The sequence below is a fragment of the Pelodiscus sinensis genome, chromosome 2 (genome assembly GCF_049634645.1).
Source record: "Pelodiscus sinensis isolate JC-2024 chromosome 2, ASM4963464v1, whole genome shotgun sequence".
NCBI lineage: Eukaryota > Metazoa > Chordata > Testudines > Trionychidae > Pelodiscus > Pelodiscus sinensis.
Genome location: NC_134712.1, coordinates 210,966,954 through 210,988,788, shown reverse-complemented (window position 1 = coordinate 210,988,788; position 21,835 = coordinate 210,966,954). Strand labels below are relative to the sequence as shown.

The following is a 21,835-nucleotide window of genomic DNA, read 5'->3' as shown; positions in this document are numbered from 1 at the left end:
CTCCCGCCACACAATGTGCTAGAAAAAACATGTCTCCCCCCCCCCCCCTTAAACACGGTATACTTACACTCCCCCAAAGTCAATGTAAAGCCATCTCTGCAGCAGCTCGTAAGTCACCAAAGTTACTCCAAACTGAGGAGAGGATCGAAACACACGTGCTTGCAAGAAGAAAACAAATAAATGTGAACCACAAAAAATCCATTTAAATACACAACTGTCATCCAACAAGTGCAATATCAGTTCTTTGACATACCCCCGGCTCCTTTCCACAAAGCTGTTGGGCCTTCCTCTCGCAGGATCTTTCCAAAGCAGTCTATGACGCCACTGTATGTGGTTTGGCCAGCACGGGCTGCCACTTGTAATCTAGTCTTGATAACATCAGCAGGGGTCACTAGCGAGGCTGCAGGCACACCTAAAAACAAAGCAGGGGGAAAAAAGAGGTATCAGTAAGGTGTTACTAGAGGCTTCCTGGATGGGAAGGTTACCACATCTTTCCTTCTTAAGTCAGAAAACTCAGGCCACAAACACTTGCTTTAAAGGAGGAAGAACAACAATGAACAATGGCTGGCCTCTGTCAAAAGTACTGCACTCATATAAAGCTCTGGCTAGATGAACAGTTCCACCATATTTTTATTTGAAGTCAGGAGGTGCACACAGAAATTTTCAGTACAAACCATAAACTTGCATAGTTCACAAGTTGAGTCTTTCAAACTGATGTCAAACTTTCCCTTTCATGCCCCTTTGTGGCTTCAGGCACTCCAGCCACACAATGTGCTGGAAAAAGCATGTTTTTTCTCTCTCTTTCTCTTTCTCTCACACACACACCTTAAACAACCTCATCCAGAATGCTACTGGGACCTAGATAATGTTGTGCAGTCAGCATGATATAGAAGCTAAGGTTTAAAAAAGATCCTTTTTTCTTATTAGGAAACTCACATTTCTCAGTACAGAACAATGTCTGACATCCCTGGTTGAATATTTGGAAGAAAATTTGAATTTACCCTGGCAGGTAATCAACTGAAAGCAACAAATACTGAACAACAGGCGTTATTTCTAAAGCCATTCTACCAAATCAGGGCTGCCCATGTTGAGATTTTAAAAAAAGGGTAGAGACTGTACTTAGAAGACACTGTCTCTTATGGTTTTATTACTTTTCCATTCTGCATATGTTCCAAACCAACTCGGTCAGACACAGATGCATAAATCTCCTTTGCCTTTTTTTTTTTTTTTTTTTTTTTAAAGGCTTAATAATTCTGTAACAATTTTTGTCCAAACCAACATGGTCTGGCTCAAAGTACCATCTCACCCTTTCAACTGCTTTAAAAGATATGTGTAAGTGCATGCATATCACTAAAATAGGAACTGCATGTGAACACACGCGCAAATATACACATACACACACACTCAAACTTTCACCTTTGCAAATTTGATGAGGCTAAAATATTGTTAAATCCTCATATGAACTAAATTCCAAAAATGCTGAATTTACTCCTTTATCAGAGGAAGCAGCAGAGGAGGGAGGCGGAGGGAAGGCAAGGGAGGCTACCATGAAGCAGCCTCTGTCTACAGCGGTCCAAGCTTGCCATGGACAGAGGTTGCTGCGGCAGCAGCAGCCACTGTCTGTGGGGGAATCCTAATTCTCTGTGGACAAGGGCTGCTGCCACCCCGCACTACTGCCTCTGTATCTGAGGCAGCAATGTGGGGCAGGAGGCAACAGATCTGCGCGGGAGCTGTTTTTTTAAACTGGTTCCCCTCATGGACCAGATCCCACTTGCCACCTCTTGCTGCTGCCTCTGATAGAGAGGCAGCAGCATGGGGTGACAAGGTGCTCTGGCCCCACTCCTGGGGAGGCCCACTGTCTGTCGGTTCTACCCCTGGAGACTATTGAATAGTCGTGTAACTGATAAAATTTCATGTGGTTACATGACTACTCAATTACACAGTATCTAACATCCCTATGAGAAACAATACTGCTGACTATGTTAATTATTATCTCTCATTTCTCTCTTCACCTGTTATTTATTACTAGGGACATTTTGTGTTTAAAAACAAGTTTACAACTGAAATTAGACAAATTACACAGCAGGATAGATTAATAAATGAAGAGAGATAAGAATGAGGTTAACAGAAATGTGGTGATCCTTTGCTATTATAATCACTTCCACATCAAATATTGTATCAGACAGGCTGGGACATTAGGTGAAGAAAAAGCAACAGGAAAAAAAAATCAAACTAAGGAAAAAAATATTTTGATTTTTCTTACATGTCCCTAACCACCACCACCAAGGGGGAAAAAATAATGGACTACATGGGCCACATCTTGGGAAACATGCATACAAAAGGCACATTTGACTGTCCCTTGTTTGCTGTGCAATACCAGAAGATGTGTATGCAAGATGGATATTTTCTTCTCATGAGTTCAAGCACATTTTGGGGCTCACACTTCTGAAAATATAATGCTATGCTATTGATACAGAACTGGCTCCAAATACAGTGGACCAGATTCTCAGCTGAAGTACAGACAGTCCCCGGGTTACGTACAAGATAGGGACTGCAGGTTTGTTCTTAAGTTGAATCTGTATGTAAGTCGGAACTGGCATCCAGATTCAGCCGCTGCTGAAACTGATCAGTTTCAACAGCGACTGAATCTGGACACCAGTTCCGACTTACATACAGATTCAACTTAAGAACCCCAGGCGTCCCCAAGTCAGCTGCTGCTGAAACTAATCAGCAGCTGATTCCAGGAAGCCCAGGGCAGAGCAACTCTGCCTCAGGCTTCCTGGAGTCAGCCGCTGGTCAGTTTCAGCAGCGGCTGACTTGGGGACGCCTGGGGCAGAGCAGCTCGGGTGCTGCTGGGTTGGTCCAGTAGTGCGGCTGCTCCTCGGCGCTACTGGACCAACCCAGCAGCACCCCAGCTGCTCTGCCCCAGGCGTCCTGATTCAGCCACTGCTGAAACTGATCAGCAGTGGCTGAATCAGGACTCCTGGGGCAGAGAAGCTGGGGTGCTGCCGGGTTGGTCCAGTAGCGCCAAGGAGCGGTGCTGCGGGACCAACCAGCAGCGCCCCACCTGCTCTACCACAGGCCCCGGGCTTTGCTCCACGTCTCCCTAGTCTGCGGGGGGGGGGGGGGGGGCACTAGATGCGTCCCCCCGCAGCAGACCAGGGAGACGCTGAGCAAAGCCACGGAGGACCCGGGCCGGACCCGCGGCGCTTCCAGATCAGGTGGAAGCACCGCGGGTCCGGCCCGGGTCCTCCGCAGCTTTGCTCAGCGTCTCCCTGGTCTGCTGGCTCCCCCAGCAGACCAGGGAGACGGGGAGCAGCTTTTCTTGCCCCAGAGGAGGCGGGCGGCAGGACCAGGCGTCCAGCCGCTCCAGTCCTCCAGGGCGAGAAAATCCCCGTTTGTAACTGCGGATCCGACATAAGTCGAATCCGCGTAACTCGGGGACTGCCTGTATATCAACTAGCTCTGTAGAAGTCAAAAGTGTGAGACTGATTTATACCAGCTGAAGATAGGACCCAATCATTTAGAGATGTTTTTCTATGACATGGCCCATGACTTTTTAGTGAGAGACCTAGTCTTGCATTTCAGCAGCTCATCAATCACTTGTTTTGATCTTTAGGATTACTAGCTTGCCTCTAATACAAGAAATATCTTGTTCCTGTAAAAATATGGCACCCATGTCCCTGCATTGTTCCACATGATGAATATCATGCCTCTAATACTATGCAGGAATCTGCTCATGTAAGTTAACCTGGAATGGAATTTACCAAAAATACTGGATAAAATACCCATTATACTTGATTTCCTAGTGCAGAGCAGCAACTATATGCTTAGGCTGCTTCTGTGGCTAAACTTCAAAGACACAGTTATCTCAGTCTGCAATCACCTGACAATGGCTAGGAAGAGAAAAATACTAACATCTAAGAAATAAATTGGCATAAAAATACCAGCTTACATTTCAAGTCTGCAGATAGGCTCCAAAGTTCAAAAATTGTTTTGTTTCATTAAAATGAGTTAGAATTAACATTAGCTTAAATCCATCTTCTTTCAACAATTTCTCTCTCTCTTTTTAAAGTACTAGCCCCTTGATTAGAAATATTTTGACTAATGCTACCTCAATTCCTTTGCACTGCAAGATACTGCAGAAAGAGCTAGTACAAAAAAACCTGAAAGCATATGATTCAACAAGGCTGGGTTTTAGATTTAAGCCTGGGCTTTACCTTAGCTGTCCAGAAGTTCCAGGCTGCAAGTCTGGACACAAAAAGACAGTATCTATATAAGCAGGCTGCTCTTCAAGGAGAGACTCCTTTGCCCTAGACAACAAAAAGCTGCACAGTTGTCTCCAAGAACAGAAGCGTTTAAAAAAAAACCATACATTCTGGGCAGTTCAACTACCTGTGCTGGATTTATTTCATAAGAACATATGGCCATACTGGGTCAGACCAAAGGTCCATCTAGCCCAGTATCCTGTCTGCCAACAGTGGCCAGTGCCAAGCGCCCCAGAGGGGGTGGACCGAAGACAGTGATCAAGCAAATTGTCTCCTGCCATCCTTCTCCAGCCTTTGACAGAGGCCAGGGACACCATTCCTACCCCCTGGCTAATAGCCTTTTATGGACCAAACCTCCATTAATTTATCTAGCTCTTTTTTAAACTCTGTTATAGTTCTAGCCTTCACAGCCTCCTCTGGCAAGGAGTTCCACAGGTTGACTGTGCAGTGCGTGAAGAACTTTTTTCATTAGTTTTAAACCTGCTACTCAGTAATTTCATTTGGTGTCCCCTCGCTCTTCTATTATGGGAACAAGTGAATAACTTTTATTTATTCACCCTCTCCACACCACTCGTGATTTTATATACCTCTATCATATCCCGCCCCTCAGGGTACGTCTACACTACAACGTTAATTCGAACTAACTTAGTTCGAATTAGTTAATTCGAACTAAGCTAATTCGAACTAACGCGTCTAGAACTAAAAACTAGTTTGAATTAGCGTTTTGCTAATTCGAACTAGCAAGTCCACATTGAGTGGACCCTGAACAGGGCTTAAGGATGGCCGGAAGCAGTGCCGGCAGGGCATCAGAGGAGGACTTAGAGCGTGGAGATGCTGTCTCAGGCTAGCCGAGGGCTGCGCTTAAAGGGTCCCGACCCCCACCCCGGACAGACAGTTCTAAGGGGTGCCCCGCTTGCAAAGCAGTCCTGGCTTGGATTGCCCGGAGTACCCACACTGGGCACATCACAGCACTCGGCCATCAGCCCGGCTGCACTTGCCGCAGGCTGCCATCTGGGGAGAGGGGGCAATCGGGGGGCTGCAGGAGAGCTTCCACCCCCAGAAGCCCGCAGAGCCAGCCCAGTCCTCCCCATCGGGGGCTCGTACCCCATTCCTCCCTCACCTTCTTCCACTTACCCTTCCCTAGCCCCCCTTCTTATTGATGTACAAAATAAAGATAACGTTTCTTCCAACATTGACTTTGTCTTTATTGAACAAAACTGGGGGAGACTGGAAAAAGGAGGTGGGAGAGGGGAAGAGAAAGGCTGGGAGAGGGGAGGGGTTGGGAACAGGTCCCAGATGAAGAGAGGCTACAGAGACTGGGACTGTTCAGCTTAGAAAAGAGGAGATGGAGCGGGGACAGGATAGAGGTCTCTAAAAGCAGGGGTTGGGTGGAGAGGGTGCATTCAGAAAAGTTCTTCATGAGTTCCCATAAAGAAGGACTAGAGGAAACCAAAGGAAAGGAATGGGTAGCAGGCTTCAAACTAGTAAGAGAAAGTTGTTCTTCACAAAGCAAATAGTTAACCTGTGGAACTCCTTGCTGCAGAAGGCTGTGAAGGCTACAACTAGAAGAGAGTATAAAGGGAAGTGAGATCAAGTCATGGAGGTTGGGTCCATGGAGTAGTCTTAGCCAGGGGGTAGGAGTGGTGTCCCTGCCCAAAGTTTGTGGAAGGCTGGAGAGGGATGGCACGAGACAAATGGCTTGGTCACTGTCTTCAGTCCATCCCCTCCACGGTCCCTAGGGTTGGCCGCTGTCGGCAGACAGGCTACTGGGCTAGATGGACCTTTGGTCTGACCCAGGACGGCCATTGTAAGCTCAGGGCTCAGGGTCGGGGGTCTCAGTGGACCCCCTTGATTTTCATGCACACCTGCTCCTGGGTGGCCAGGCTGGCAGCTCTCCTGCCCTAGACGACCACTTTCCTGTGCCTAGTGCGGAGATCGTGGACGAGGTCCACGATGTCCGCACTAGCCCAGGAAGGTGCCCGCCTCTTGCGGTCCAGGGGAAGCTCCTGAGAGTCGCCAGCCTGGTCCTGGGAAGAGGGGGTGGGCTGGGGGACATCGGGTGGGTGGCTCTGTGCCGTGCCAGGTGCAGGGTCTGCTGGCTGGGTGCTGGCAGGCTTGCACCTGGCACGGGCACCGTAGCCAGCCCGTGCCCCTTTAAGGGGTCCGGGGCCGGGAGGGGGGCATAGAGTTTCCCTGGTGTTGGCCAGAGTGGCCACCAGGGAAACCTGGGGAGGGCTAGCCTCCCACTAGTTCGAATTAAGGGGCTACACACCCCTTAATTCGAACTAGTAAGATCGAACTAGGCTTAATCCTCGTAAAATGAGGTTTTCCTAGTTCGAACTAAGCGCTCCGCTAGTTCGATTCAAATTCGAACTAGCGGAGCGCTAGTGTAGCGGCTATGAATGTTAGTTCGAACTAACATTCGTTAGTTCGAACTAACATTGTAGTGTAGACATACCCTCAGTCTCCTCTTTTCTAAACTGAAAAGTCCCAGTCTCTTTAGCCTCTCCTCATATAAGACCCGTTCCAAACCCCTAATCATTTTAGTTGCTCTTTTCTGAACTTTTTCTAATACTAAAATATCTTTTTTGAGGTGAAACCACCACATCTGTATGCAGTATTCGAGATGTGAGAGTACTATAGTTTTATATAGGGGCAGTAAGATACTCTTCATCTTATTTTCTATCCCTTTTGTAATAATTCCTAGCAACCTATTTGCTTTTTTGACTGCCACTGCACACTGAGTGGATGTTTTCAGAGAACTATCCACGATAACTCCAAGATCTCTTTCCTGATTAGTTGGGGTTATTTTTTTTCCAATGTACATTACTTTACACTTATCCACATTAAATTTCATTTTCCATTTTGTTGCCCACTCACTCAGTCTGGTGAGATCTTTTTGAAGTTCTTCACAGTGTGCTCTGATCTTGACTATCTTGAGCAGTTCAGTATCGTCCGCAAACTTTTCCACCTCACTGCTTACCCCTCTCTCTAGATTGTTTATGAATAAGTTGAATAGGATTGGTCCTAGGACTGATCCTCGGGGAACACCACTAGTTACACCTCTCCATTCTGAAAATTTACTATTTATTCCTACCGTTTGTTTCCTGTCTTTTAACCAGTTCTCAATCCATGAAAGGATCTTCCCTCTTATCCCATGACAACCTAATTTACATAAGAGCCTTTGGTGAGGGACCTTGTCAAAGGTTCTCTGGAAATCTAAGTACACTATATCTACTGGATCACCCTTGTCCACATGTTTGTTAACCCCTTCAAAGAACTCTAATAGATTTCTCTCCATCTTTCTACTGTTCCACTAGCCCTTTACTTACAACTGTGGGAGAGAAATGCTTGGGTCTTGCAGTCTATGACCCATTAACATGAGAAGAAAGGAAGGAGGGAGTTCCTTCTCTTTATTTTTGCATACACATTTCCCCAAGCAGATCCGTGGCACTATTTGGCTGTGATTTGGAGGCTGCTGAGCTTTTGGATATAGAATATGGAAAGAGAATAAATTTTAGGTTGATGGGCTCCTCTCAGCTAGGCAGATGCTAAATTCAGACTGTGGTGACCTTTTCAGCCCAGAAGCCTAGAAGAGGTTACAGAGGCAAATCTGGGCTGGAAAATGCAGCCTAACATTATATATCCGAGCCCTTTAGTGCTGATATTCTTAGAGATGAAACACATCACTAAAAACACGCAATGCATACAGAACACCTGTCAGCAGTACAGCAGATACCCAAGATGAGTGCCAACATTCAGTCTCAGCCCTTGCCATTCAGAAGCAGAATTAAATGAGCCCTGCAGATTCACAATTGGGGGATGCACAAGAAAATAAAAACAGTGACTGCCCTTTCTGACCAGATTTCCCATGTGGCAGGTGAGAAAAACATGGATTTGTGATTGCATACACCCTTCCCCCCAAAAAAACCTTTAACCACAATGCAGCAGGGCAGAAATAGGCAGAATCATCTATCTTTTCATACCATGCAAAACAGAAGCAGGCTATTTCCAAGACCATTACATTTCTATTATCTACCACCATAACTTGTGTTCAGCTTTTGGATAGACTTATTTCTTATTTTGCATACGCTGCCTTAGATATACGTGGATTCAAAAAAACAATCTAAATCACCCTTTTTTTTTTTTTGATAAAAAACAATTAAATAGAAAAAATACAAAAAACACAAGTCCAAGGTGCTGTGGTCATTGACTTATTTTGACCATGCTGTACCAGTCCACTGGCAGCCTCCTAAGATGTTTGTACCATTAGTATCATTTGGATTCCATACCAAAATGATATTCAAGTTTCTTTTGATCACTAAGAAGTAGAGAATGAAATTAATATTTTCATGAACCACTTTTACAGTAACAACTTACCCAATTAACCAACCAAAACAGATAACAGCATAATAACTTGACGAGGCCAGATGTCAAAGTACATCAGTATTTCAAGACTAAAATCTTTCTCTCTCTTTCCTACTACAAATGATCATATGAATCCTATCAGTAGGTCAAAAAATACATTTGGATTAGTCTAATACCTAAATGTTAACACCTTCGGATAGACTTTTTTTTTGCGCCTTCATATCAGGTATCCTTTATAAATAAACACATTTCTAAAGCATTTATAACATTAGGTGCAATAGTATTCCATATGCAAAGGAATTCAGGTACTTACCAGCTATTGATCCAGCCAGGAGCAAACTTCCAGGGCTAACCTGTCCATCTTCCTTCGCAAATGCAGTCTTCAAATGAGCATAACATGGGAAATAAATGGCAGAGAAGGGGATGTCACGTAGAAAACATGCCTTAGCACCCTGTGTGAAACAAACAAAAAAAACTGGTCAAAGAAATATCAGAATGACACCATAAAGAGCAGAGATTAAAAAAGCTAAGCAACATTCCAGTTTTTCCTCTCTGCTGCTAAAAGCATACAGAAAAAGAAATCTTTTTTCAAAATTGCATGAAATAATAACAATGTTTCACCATATACAGAAGTTAGCAAATTATTTTTTGGTTCAATAAACGCTATTTCTTTCCATTTTTCCTCCTCCTCTCCTTTATACTGCAGTTATTTGCCATTAAGAGAAAAAAAATGCCACCCTACTTGGGTAAATCCTAATGGTTTCTTTAGAGAACAACAAGTATTTGCCATCCAGCTTTCCAAGATATTCAGGATGAGTCTGATATAAGTGCTAAGTCACAGGCTGGGTCTTCATCACAGAACTCTCCCTTTACAAGAATTACTCCATGGAAATAAGTGTAGCCCAATCTATTTACAGACAATAGACTATGCAACTGCCAACAAAAACAAAACTTATTGTGACAGAGAGATTAGTGAGATGTGCTCTCATTTGCAACACAGTGATAATAATGTGCCCATAATCACAATTCTTACACAAACATACATTTCACATTAGCAGGACAATACAAGAACTATATTAATTGCAGATTTTTAAAAAATACAGTCTTGGATGTGCTTTGTTTTCAAATAAAGACTTTTCAGCACTGGCTTGTAATATAATTTGCCTTGCTATCCATGCGCCTAATTGATACAAAACCCTAGTAGACTTACAGATCCGAACAGGATTGTCCTTAAGATTTATGGGGTCCTGTGCATTATTAAACTGGGTGTCTCCAGAAGAATACCCCACCACTGCTGACACTCAGAGTTTTGTATGTAGCTGACCCTGCTGCAGCCTGGGCTTGCACCTTGCAAGGGGAGATGGAGGGAGAGAGAGAAGGTGGGGGGGGGGGAGGAGAGAGGAGACAGGAGGCAGCAAAGTATACGGAGCCAACCAGCGTGCCTCACGGCAGCACAGAATCACAGTTTCCCACAGAAACTGCCGGTACCCTTTCCCTCAAGCAGAATGTGCCGTGTCAGCACATTCAACTCTGTGAATACAGCCCTGGCCTAAGGAGACTACAGTGTGCGCTGGGTATGTGGGAGCCAACCCACTTTTACCTGATATCCCAGTGGTGTAGTAAAAACTAAGTGTGCTTCTTCCCTTCCATTGCTTAAGCTCGAAACAGCACGTATCATTTAGCTGATTGCGCATGTCTTAGAAGCTGCTAAACTTTCTGCCAGGGAACTGAGTAAACTTGCAGTGACCAATCACATTGCGACACGCTGACCAGAGACAATGTGAAATCTATAAAAGTTTCAGCTCAGGCGATGCTCAAGGTCGACCCTGCTTTGAGCACTGAGCTCCTTGGCCGACCTTGTTTGCAAACAATAAAATAGAGTTGGACCCAGCCTGAAAGTGTGACTCTCTTCTTGAGGCAAATTGAACTGGCCTCCGGGGACGAAACTAGCAATTTATGCAACAGTGGTGCCCCAAGTTTTCAGGTTCCCGATGCAGCCGTGTATGCTGCCAATGCCTATGGATGGCTCTGGATCTGAAATATTGTTTGCTATGTTCTCTGAAACAATAATTTTGTTCAAAAGAAGAAAGTGAGTAAAGTTGAGGCAGTAGCAGACAACCAGAGAAAGGTGTATAGCTGCTGCAGAATGCCAATGAAAATTGGGCACAGGCCAATGCCCCACCTTCCAACTACAGTAAGAAATTGCACACATCGCTTTACCTCAGTACGGAGACCCAGCAAAGACACCAAGATTGTGATAAGAAGGGATGTGTTAATACAAATAGCAAATTTGCGTTTGGAAAAAGAAGAAAGACAAAAAGAGAAGAGTAGAGGTTCAGTAACAAAAGGTATTTCACATCTTTCATTAGAACCCCTCCATCTCCTGCCTTGAGCTCTCTACCCCTTCGAGATTCAGAATGAACCTCTTTTTGGTTCAGCCTCAATCTTTCCAAAAGCTGACAAGACTTTTGGGGTTATTTATTGCTAGCTAGCCATTATTAAGGTAAAAGTTCTCATACTAGTTTTACAAGGGATAACTTTCAGGAGCACTACTTCAGACTGACAGACAAATAAAGACCAAATACCTAGATCTCAGATGGAGATCTATGGCTGATTAAGTAGTCTTTGATATGCACTTATCTTATGAAAATCTAACTATATGCCTGACCATTTTAGATTAATTTTTCTGTGCTGAAATGCTGTATCATACTGATTAGTTATTACAAATATATGCTACTCAGCAAATACACACAAGGGCCAAAGTGTCAGAATAACTGAAAGGAGAAAAACACATGGAAATAGGGAAAGTGTAGTCTGATGTACAGGAAGTCCATTGGCAAAATCAGTTCCTGGAAAAGAGGAGGTTGCCCAGCAATGGGATGTGAGTGCAGTGTTCAGAGAACATTGCATCAATAACTAGTGCAAGTTGCAACACCGTTGTTAATGAAATGCTGACTAGTGCCAACAGACATCCTATAGAGTGAGCACTTGATAGGGCTAGATTCTCAAGAGTTGTTGGTAACCCATGTATTTTGTTTAGAATGAACAAAGATTTTTAATGTACATCGCTACCTACATAAGAATTCCTGTTATATGCTGAAGCAGTACCCTGTTTTATGTTGATCTTTAATCTTCCTGTAAAATTTCCACACGCCCTTTTAAACAAAGTTCTATGTGAACAAACAACATTCTGTTCTCTGGTTACATTTACCTCACAGGAAACGTTCAAAAACCGTTGCTTTCTAGCTAGCAATATTTTGCAGTATGAACATTGTTTCACTTAAGTTTTATTTTTTAAACATTCCTTTCCCAAGACAAATCTCCCTACTGTCTTTGCCCCAAGAGTTTATTGCTCTCATTTTCTTTGTAGTGCTATCATTAAACAGACAGCTTATTTTCCTCTGAGTTTTCTTCATACTCTGACATATCTCCACATAATTAAAATAACTTGTGGAAATTAATCAGCTACAACCACGAGCAACTCTTAACTCATAATGAATGCTAATATTCCCCCCTCATTACAGCACTCTCTTTCTGAAGACAGAAATAGTCTATTTTTAATACCCCCAATATAACACATTCAGGTAAACAGAGAGAAAGTCTGTCAGCTAAATTGGCTTAAGCGTAAACAAAGTTGGATCAAAACTTGGATCCACTTTAATAATAACCAACTTTGGCTTAGTTCCAATATCACAACAGTCTTAAGTTTCCTCTCATCATTCTGTTTAAAGTCTGGGAAAGCATGTTTTAAAGCAGGCCTCATTTAACTTCAAGTTAATCATCCGCAACCAGCCAACGCCAATTAGGGAGGCTTAAGGAGATTGGCCACAGTATCTTGAAACGCTAAAGAAACATTTATTTTACTTCTCACACCTTTTTGATGTGGACAATGTGTTGAAAGCCAAACAGAGTTTTAATCAGTCCTCAGCAAGTTGTTAGGATCATCCGCCTCAGTTTATTCTGGCAACCAGGGTGCAGACCCTGCCAGGCATGAAACTGCTGGGAGATCCTACACACCGCGACATGCGCCTCCCTGATGCTACTGTGCCAGTTGGCTCCCATCTTCAAGCTCTTTAATGACCTTAAAGCTCTTAATCTTGGATAGAATCTCACTGAATAAACCAATAGAGAAAAAACATCCCTGGTTGTCCGATGATTCTGATAAACCCAAGTCAGAGCCGAGGCAGGTTTTTTAGCATGCTAATTCCTGCTTATTCCAGCCCTACCTGCAAATAAGGCTCTAAACAAACTATTTCTACTACAAGGGGAGGGTAATTATACTCACAAAGGCACCTCTGTGTCGGGTTGGGCACAAGGAGCCAGCAGGTCTGGGAGACGCAGGCTTAACCTAGTCTCCTGCAGTGAATGCACATTGTCTAGTGCAGGGGGAAAAATGCCAGACTGGGGGGACCTAGAAGTATTCAAGACAACAGTGGTGCACCTTGTCTGAGAAGGTTATTTAATGCTTCTGGCACCTGTACTTACAGCCACCCCCTCTTTTCTGACCTTGTAGGTTTAGAATTTATTTGGCATGTATAATTGTTATTTTGATCCTATAGCTACAAACAATAGGCAGCATGTCACTTCTTGATCCCTTAGCATTCTTCTTCATTTTTACTCGTAACTTAACCCTTTCAGTTCAAAACTGTAACAGCCCCCGTAGCACTCCTTTGGTTAAGAGTCAGTCAGCTACCATCCAAGTTACAGAATTAGACATAACAGTTTTCAGGGGGATAGAGGTTGTAATTTCCCTCATTTAAGATCACATTAGGTTAAACCAGTAAATGTATATTTAAGCCAATAAACACAACTGTATGTATTTAGCTATTCATTAGAAGGAAACATACCAAATACTTTGCTAAGTCCCAGAAAAAAATTATCAGCATTATTTGGTGGGCTGAATTCCCCCCCCCCCCTTTTAAATACACCTGTTCAATCTGCATGTATTCATACATCAGAATCAGTATGGCAGACTATGACTACTCTATGTAAACACCCTTTAACTTATGCTATATATTCCTGCATAATATTATAAGCAGGTTGTGAACACAAATGGTTCACACCATTTGTGGATTTGTGATACCTCTTCTGTTTTCAAAAATCTATAAAGTGGAAGCTTGGTAAACAACATGTCAGTTGACGTCAGGCTCCCTATTTCAACTCCCTAAGAACGGATCTAAAACATGACAAAAATTGCGTAGTGCAGCATTTTGGAAGTGTTGTGTACTAAATTCTACCACCGAAAGCAAAGAAATGTTGCTGGAAATGTTTGTTTTCTAATAAAGAATCTGACTTAAATGTATTCTAACATTTGCTATTTAAAATGGAACTATAACATTCATTTTTCCATCAATGAACCTTTTAATGCAATGTTATTTGTTATACCTTTAGGTAACAAGATGCACTATTAACTTTGGATAGTATTCTGTTTGGTAAGAATATATAGTAGTAATATTGTATTATACTGCACTGAAAAGATTGTTTTATTAAATCTTTCATGTTAAACCAATCTGAGTATTTTATAGCAATTTTCTTTTATTTGTAATATGCCTATAGAAATTAGCAGAATACTCCACAGACTCCAGTTTGACCTTATTCATAACAGAGAAATATTAGTAAAAGACAGACTGTAAACGTTGCTGAATCTTGTAAGATGACTCCAGAACTCTTTGTTGTGAGATGTGTAAGTTCTACTGCACTATCATTAAAACAAACAAGAAATTAAATAAAGACAGTTAAAGACACTAACAGAACAAAACCAACCTTTCCCTTTCTTCTGACCATACAAATAGCATATTTGGGTTACAATAAGTAAGTGTACCGTCTGCTTTGGACACACTTCAGTGTCAGCAAGCTACTTTCTCATAATAACTACCATCTATAGAACACTCACCTTTGGTAGCTGCAGAAGAATTTGAAAGATAACTAAGAAACCCGCTTCAATATAAGGGGCGTAATATTTGCCTCCCCAAATGAGCAGCTGGTCTGAACAATATGATATCCTAACATAATTATTCTAGAACATAATGCAAGTGTTTCAAAAGTTCTGATAAGAAAGAAAAATATTTGCCTACTAGCTTTACATAAGCAAGAAGTGTCAACCCAACCTTTGTCATATGGTGGAATTTTCTGACCAATAACAGATTTTACACCAAAGGTTTCTTACTGGTGAAAAACACGCCACCACTGGTGAAAAACACGCCACCACTACAAAGGATATATTTGTAAAAAAGTAGATAATTTACATCTATCTGATCAGGAACACTAAACATCTAATCAAAATGTAGCATTTTTTTCCTCAAAAATTGCTTCTGGTTTATGATTATATACTAGATAACAAAGGCTTCCTATTCTTCTTTTATCTCATCCATATTTAATTCTGCCCAGGAGATTCTCAGGAACTGTGCAGTTAACGACTAGAACAGCAGAATAATTGGCAAAGTCTTGGTTCTGCAATGTAATACAAGACATTGCTGAACTGGGGTCTTCGTATCATTTCCCTTTTTTCCCCCCAGTCATTAGAAATAATCTAAGGCCATTCTATTTATTAATGTTTTCTTACAACATTGAATGAACTGTTTCATGGCTGAAAATGTATTTTTCAAAAATACATGGATTTTTGCCAAGGAATGGAGGTTCTTTTCAAGTTATGTATGAATCTTTATGGTGAATATAGGGATCAGCACATATGATTCTCTGTTTGCTAGCTGAAATTTCAGTTCATGAAAACATTCTTCCATGATACACAGGGTAATTTAACTTGCCTAAGTTAGTAGTTAGGCTCCTTTAGCTAATCTTCTCTGAACTTAAGAGCCATGGTATAGATATTACATTTCCAAGGTAAAACAAGAAATTGATTATATTGTGCAAATGTTGTTGCTCTAGTTCCCAGTTCAATGTTGAGTTTAGTATTATGCAGTTGTTGAGAATTCACTGTATGCTTAAGTGATGAAGTCAGACACAAAACTCATACTAAGCCAAATCATGAAGTACTTGTTTGGTCACTACTTAGGCAAAACTGTAATAAGGAGAATTCTTCCTGCATAACTGAGTTTATAAAAACAGAGCAAAGTATAAGGCCTATTATAAAGAGGCCAGTTTTGATACATACATATTTATTTCTAATTAAAGAAAGAAGAATTTATGCAAATCTTTCAGATCTTCCTCAACATCCAGATCTACAGTACTACTAAAGCAGCATGAGAAGAACTGAAATGAAAGCAGATTGGTTGACCTTCTTTAGAAAATCTGCAAACTCCCAGTGTAAAAGCTAGCCTTGTACTGACAAGTAATACATGAGGGTTATTATTGAACTTACAAATGTACTGACTGGCAAGTACTATCCATCACAGTTGAAAAGTTGTCATTTTTTTCAAAAAGGGGATTTTGCAAACGGACAGTTTCAATGAGCCTCAGGGAGTTTGCTTTCCATGGATGCAATGGGAATGGGAGGGAACTCATTCTTCCATCCCCAAAAGAACAATTGGAAGGAAACGGAATGGAAACTCAGAAAATTCTCCCCCACCTCCACCTCTTCTTCGCAGGAAAAATCAACAAAAGAACAATGGCAATTTCTCTGCTACAATGTCTCATACTAACTACTTTAGCCTTCTCTAAACTATCTATTTTTTCACATTTTCCAGATGCACTCCCATTGGCCCTAGGAATAGGAGAGTAGAGAAAACAGGAGTAAGGAATTGTTCTCTGATGCCCCACGAGGCAGAGCAATGGGAAACTATGCTGCTGAGAATGGCCGTCCTCCCCCATTCAAGAGCAGTGAGGGCTCTTGTAGGGTCAAATGTAAAGAGGAACAGTATCATGATGTTCACACTCTCCTGCTTGGATTCATGCCTACAGAAGTGGGGATTAGCATTTAGCTTTCATCAACGGTATACCAGCTTGACAGTCGGAGGTACTGAATTTAGGGTTGCTAGATGTAAAATAACAATATTTATCAACCATAGCCAAGTTCTGTTCTTCATCAGCTTTATTGAGATGTATAGAAATCAGTCTCTTCATGGGTGTGGGGAAACAGAAACCTAAAAAGGTACTGCGAGACAAAAAGAAGTCAGAGCTCAATAGGGCAATAGTAAAAAGGTAGTTCTACATTCCATCATGGTTAGAACCAGGGTGGATGCTCCTTGAAATATAAAGCTTCTAAAAGAGCACCTAGTACCTAAGAGACCCCTTAAGAGGCAAGGACAGCTTACTCTGTCAGAAAAGATGGCTTTTATTGTTTATATCTAGATGATAAATTCATTGCTCCTAAATAGTATCCACTCACCAGAATTAGTTGCTAAACAGGCTGAATATTTATATGAACTCCAGACAAACCTCTGGCAGACTGTTAAAGTATTCCACAATTTAAAAATGCAAGGTCAAACCATCTTCCAAGAAAAATGTTTTTCATATTTCCGCAATATTAGGGGTGTGGCAGTGTAGGATAGGGCCTCATTTATACTTATTAAGGAAGGAAATTCACAGATTGGGACAGAGTTTTTAATCACAGGAATATCTTTGCAAGGACATTGAGCATATAACAAGTAAGTTCAAAATATGAAAGACCTTTTCTTACCCACACTAGAGCAATAATCATCAAGATAAAAAGAGATTTTAATCAAGATGTTAACATTTTATTAGTTAGCTCTCATGGGTCCCTATTCACTTATTTAAAAATAATTTAGAGCACTTACTATTATCTAGATATTCAACTGCTATATTTATTCAATAAAATAATCTGCTAATAGAACTAGATAGTTTTAAAAAAGAGCATCTTTCAAATCAAGTCACTGGTTAAAATTTACTCCAGACTCAGAGATATTTTTAAGCAGTAGATTCTGATGACTGAATGGGGATTTATGTGAAACGAGTTACTGATCTCACTCCAGTTTCATTCTGTGGTGTCTAAGAAAATTCAGAAAATGACTACTTTAAGCATTCCATGTCCCTAAGGTGAAGCAGACTGGTGCAAAAATTTGGAGTAGTTTTTCTGCATTCTGTGGATAAGTGCTATTTTGATAGTGCCTAGGAAAACTTGACAAGTCCTGGTTAAATCCCACAAATGTCTAAAAGGACAAGATCAGAGGCAAAAAAAATAGGCTTCAGTGGCTTTCACAGTATGGTCAAAGTTTGTATCTCAAGTGAATTTTTAGCACAGAAATAATGGCACAACCTGTGATTAAAATTGGTACACGTTCAAAAACAAAGCCACATTCAGAAATCATTATAAGCTCTTAAAAAATTCTATCTCTAGTCAAAAAAAAAAAATCCAAAGCTTCTATACTAAAAAATGAAAATAAAAATGATAATGATCCGTGACAACACTATTTAAAATAAAAATAATACAACCAGTTGCATTTAACAAGTATACCAACTAGTCAGAAAAGTTGGTCTATTCTACTCAAGTAATTTAGCATTCTTTCTAATCATAATTCTATTTCATCTGGAATACATAACATTCACTATCTGTCCTTTAAGCCTGTTTAGCCTCAGGGAGATGGAATCCTTACCACAGCCACATTTTCAGCTGTAAATGCTGTCCCCGGGCAACACCATGTCATTTATTGGGAGTTTATACAATAGGATCAGCTACAGCAAGATAGCCACGAAATTAGCAAGTCAATTTAGAGGGGAAAACCGTTCCCCATTCAGTCCTATTCAGACATCTTTACCGCTCTCCAGGCCAAAACACATATACGTAATCCACTCACATATGTCAATTTCTGCACTGTGATCTTAACTGAACAATTTAAGAACTGTATGACTACAAATGGAAATGACACCTAAATATAGCACTTTTTTCAGTACTCAGAAGATGTTCACAATGTCTCATTTCAGTTTAATGTACCATACAAAAAACAAACATATATTACCGTATGCTATCAAATGCTGGACTGAAGATGTACCATAGGAAGCTAGCGAACCCTGGTTCTGTACACAGTAGATTATAGAATCAGAAAAATAACTATTTGAGAACTACTAACTAGAGTATAGCTATTACTTTGTGTCCTGTGGTTAAAACGTTATGGTCCTGGACAACGTGCTGCCTATGCTTATCTACAAGCAGTTCCAATCTGGCAGCCTTTATTTGCATAATCTGAGAGAACTAGACAACTCATGTGAGTGTGGAATGCTCATCTCTATCCATTCTAACTGGTCTATTAATCTGGCAGGAAAAATTGACAGAAAACTGGGAGATTTACCCTTTTGCTAGACACCTTGGTTCCTGTTGTCTAAACTAGTTATTATATAGCACTTAAAATCTTATCACGAAGATGAATTGTAACATCTGGATAAATTGGTAAAGAGTTAATTTTTATTATAGCTTGGGTGGGACACTACATTAGATCCTTAGCTGGCTGAGGTAAATCAGTGCCCTTTAGTCAAAAGAGCGATACCAAATCAAACTAGCAAACAATCTGGCCAGACAGATTTGAATAATTCTACATTCATAACGTTTCACTACTTCTACATGCACTACAGCAGATAAAGATATCAGTGTGACTAGCTATGTCTGGAAAGCATACATCTTTCCACAGCCTTTCTGTTTAGGTATATGCATAGAACACTAGAGGGCCACAACATGCCATACTTGTATTCCCATATCTCTGCCCCTACCCGTGTGTGTGTAGGGGGAAGGGGGGGCACAGAGGGAAAGAAATCTAGGACTGTGCCTACAAGCAAACATTGTGGCTTTTTAAAAAATATAAAGACTAGTTTATTTTATATAAACCTTTAGTTAAGGAAAGAATTAAGGATATAGCTATTTATTACACCAGTTAGGAATCAAAGATAAGTCCTGTTGTACAAATATGATCAGTACAACAACCCTCATAAGCATGGAGGAATTAATCTACAGAAATTCATGTCCCTCTTTACACAGGCTTTTAGCATTGGCTATTAATTCACATTTAATAAAAAGTTACCTTGTAGAGGCCAAAAAAGCCTAGATCCCGTAATACAGTGAGGGCACTAACTCGTGGACCCGTGGTAATTTCGCCTGCCACCTGCAATCGGATCTTGACAATTTCTAGTGGATTTGTGAAGATCACTTGAGAACCTCCAGCCTAAAAGTAACAGGGAAAGGGAAAGATGTGAACACACAAAATTATGAGCAGCAAGATCTTGTGGTATTCAAGAGAAAAGTTTCATTCCTGGTCTAGTCAGTTAAGCCATTAGAAATTATAGATTTTTAATAATAATTAGTTAATGCATAACAACCCACATGGTAAAACATCTACCCACACTTGATGTGGAAGATGAGGGAATGGAAAAGGGGAAAGATGTTAGTGGCATTATAGTACATCAAACAAAAACTAGCTCCATTGCTGTTAAAAGAAAACATTCAGCCACATCAATTTACACCATACTAACAAACCAGGAACGTTGTAAAGCAAGTAATAAAATGAAAGGAAGAATTAGTAACTAAGTAAAGAAAATGAGATCTGCCTGCTACTACTTAAACATGCTACTAAAGAGCAGGGTCTGGCAGGATCTTTCATAATTTTGGCACTGGTTCAGAGAATGCTAGAGAACATGTGAATTTTCAGCTACTGAATTTCCTATGCTTTGTAGAAGATACAGAACTTCAAAATTTGAATATTATCAAATGTCATTTTAGTCAGACTTCAAAAATCTGCATATCATTATCTGTGCCCAGGATTATTATTTTGTTGCAAAATATTAGTTATTTTGCAGCACTGCAACAAGTCTATTAATCACGAAACTAATTTAGTTATATACATATATATTTTAATATTTCATCAATTGATTTAAATCACTTGTAATGGTCTTTAAAATGGACAAGTATTTTAGGGTCTTCAATTCTGTTAATTTTATTCACAATAATTACTGCAGCATGCAGCCTTTTCACTTCGTATATATAAACAGATCTTGTTAAAGATTCATTCCTGCATCTTAGAAATTATAAAAAAGTATTACATTAAACAAAGAAATACAAAAAAGTATTACATTAATTTAGAAGAAGCAATATTACTCATTCAAACTCCAATCCACTCCAAGTTTTGCAAACTCTTCTTCCAACATGTACCAATGTACTTACAAGGAAAAAGTATTGTGTCCAGTACCACATTTTCATGAAAAGCAAAAACTAATGCAAAAAAAAATCAACAATAAAATAGCAAATACAACAAGGTATAAATAAACAGAGTATCTGAAGCACTATGGGGTACTCTGTTTGGGAGAAGGGCAGGAGAGGTTGTGCTTTTTTAAATTAATAATGGCACGCATTAACCATTTTCCAACAAAAAGTGTGCTGTAATTCTTTTTAACTAATGCACCAGAGAAACAGAAAATGGCATATGTAACTATTCTTGCCTACCGCTTAGACTGCATTTATATTGCGTGGTTACAAATTAAAGCCTTTACATAACCTCCAAAATATCCCAAATGTTTCCTATTTTGACCATAAAAAGCACGCTCTTCTGCAGCTCAACTGGTTTTGACTTTCAAATTGGCATAATTTAAGCTGCTTTTACCAAACTAGAATACTGGTATGGGTAAAACTGCTATTCTTGTTGGCACCTGAAATTTTTCAGTATGTACACTACTGCAGCATGCAACCTCAGTTCTGTATTTTAATAAGAAATACCCTTCAAACAAAATATTAGTGATAAAACAACCAGCCTGCTGCTATCTGTTTCCTCTCCATCCACATACCACCAAGAAATCAGGAAGCCAAAGTCTTATGGTGACTCAAACTGCTATTTCACATAAGCTTGACTTTGAGGCAACATACATACTATCACTACATGCAATTACACGTTGTTCATTTTGAAGAAAAAAACTGTACCTGTAATGTGTTATAATCATTTATGAATATGCATCATCACAGATTTTCTGACAAACACTGCTTAAGCTTGCCCCCTTTTCCTGCTTTCCATTCAGTTCCAGGGTTAACTATAAGCCAACGTTCCTGATTTTCATAAATCTTCAGCCCTTGCCACAATCTTACGTAAATTTTTCATGTTTAAAAGACATTTGCTCTTTTAGAACAATGATTTTAAAAAGTAGTAGAACATTTGTCATAGAACGCTATCTTATAACTAAAATTCAGACTGTTCCCATTTCTTTGTTTAAAGAGTAGTGAGATACATTTTGTTCCACATATATGAACTGATTTCGGTTTGTGCAAAATAAATTATTTTTCCCCACACCTATTTTCCTAGCAGTTCACTATG

The 21,835-nt window shown here is 40.5% G+C and overlaps 1 protein-coding gene across 2 annotated transcripts in view; it reads right to left on the bottom strand.

The window, feature by feature from the left end:
• Positions 1–21,835, bottom strand: part of SLC25A13 (solute carrier family 25 member 13) — a 138,941-nt gene that overhangs the window by 2,646 nt on the left and 114,460 nt on the right. For both annotated transcript variants that reach the window (XM_075922333.1, XM_025180350.2), the window contains 4 exons: positions 19,562–19,702; positions 8,950–9,088; positions 254–412; positions 68–158 (listed from right to left, as the gene is read on the bottom strand). In XM_075922333.1, coding sequence (XP_075778448.1) covers positions 68–158; positions 254–412; positions 8,950–9,088; positions 19,562–19,702 — 530 coding nt within the window. The remainder of the gene's footprint in view (positions 1–67; positions 159–253; positions 413–8,949; positions 9,089–19,561; positions 19,703–21,835) is intronic.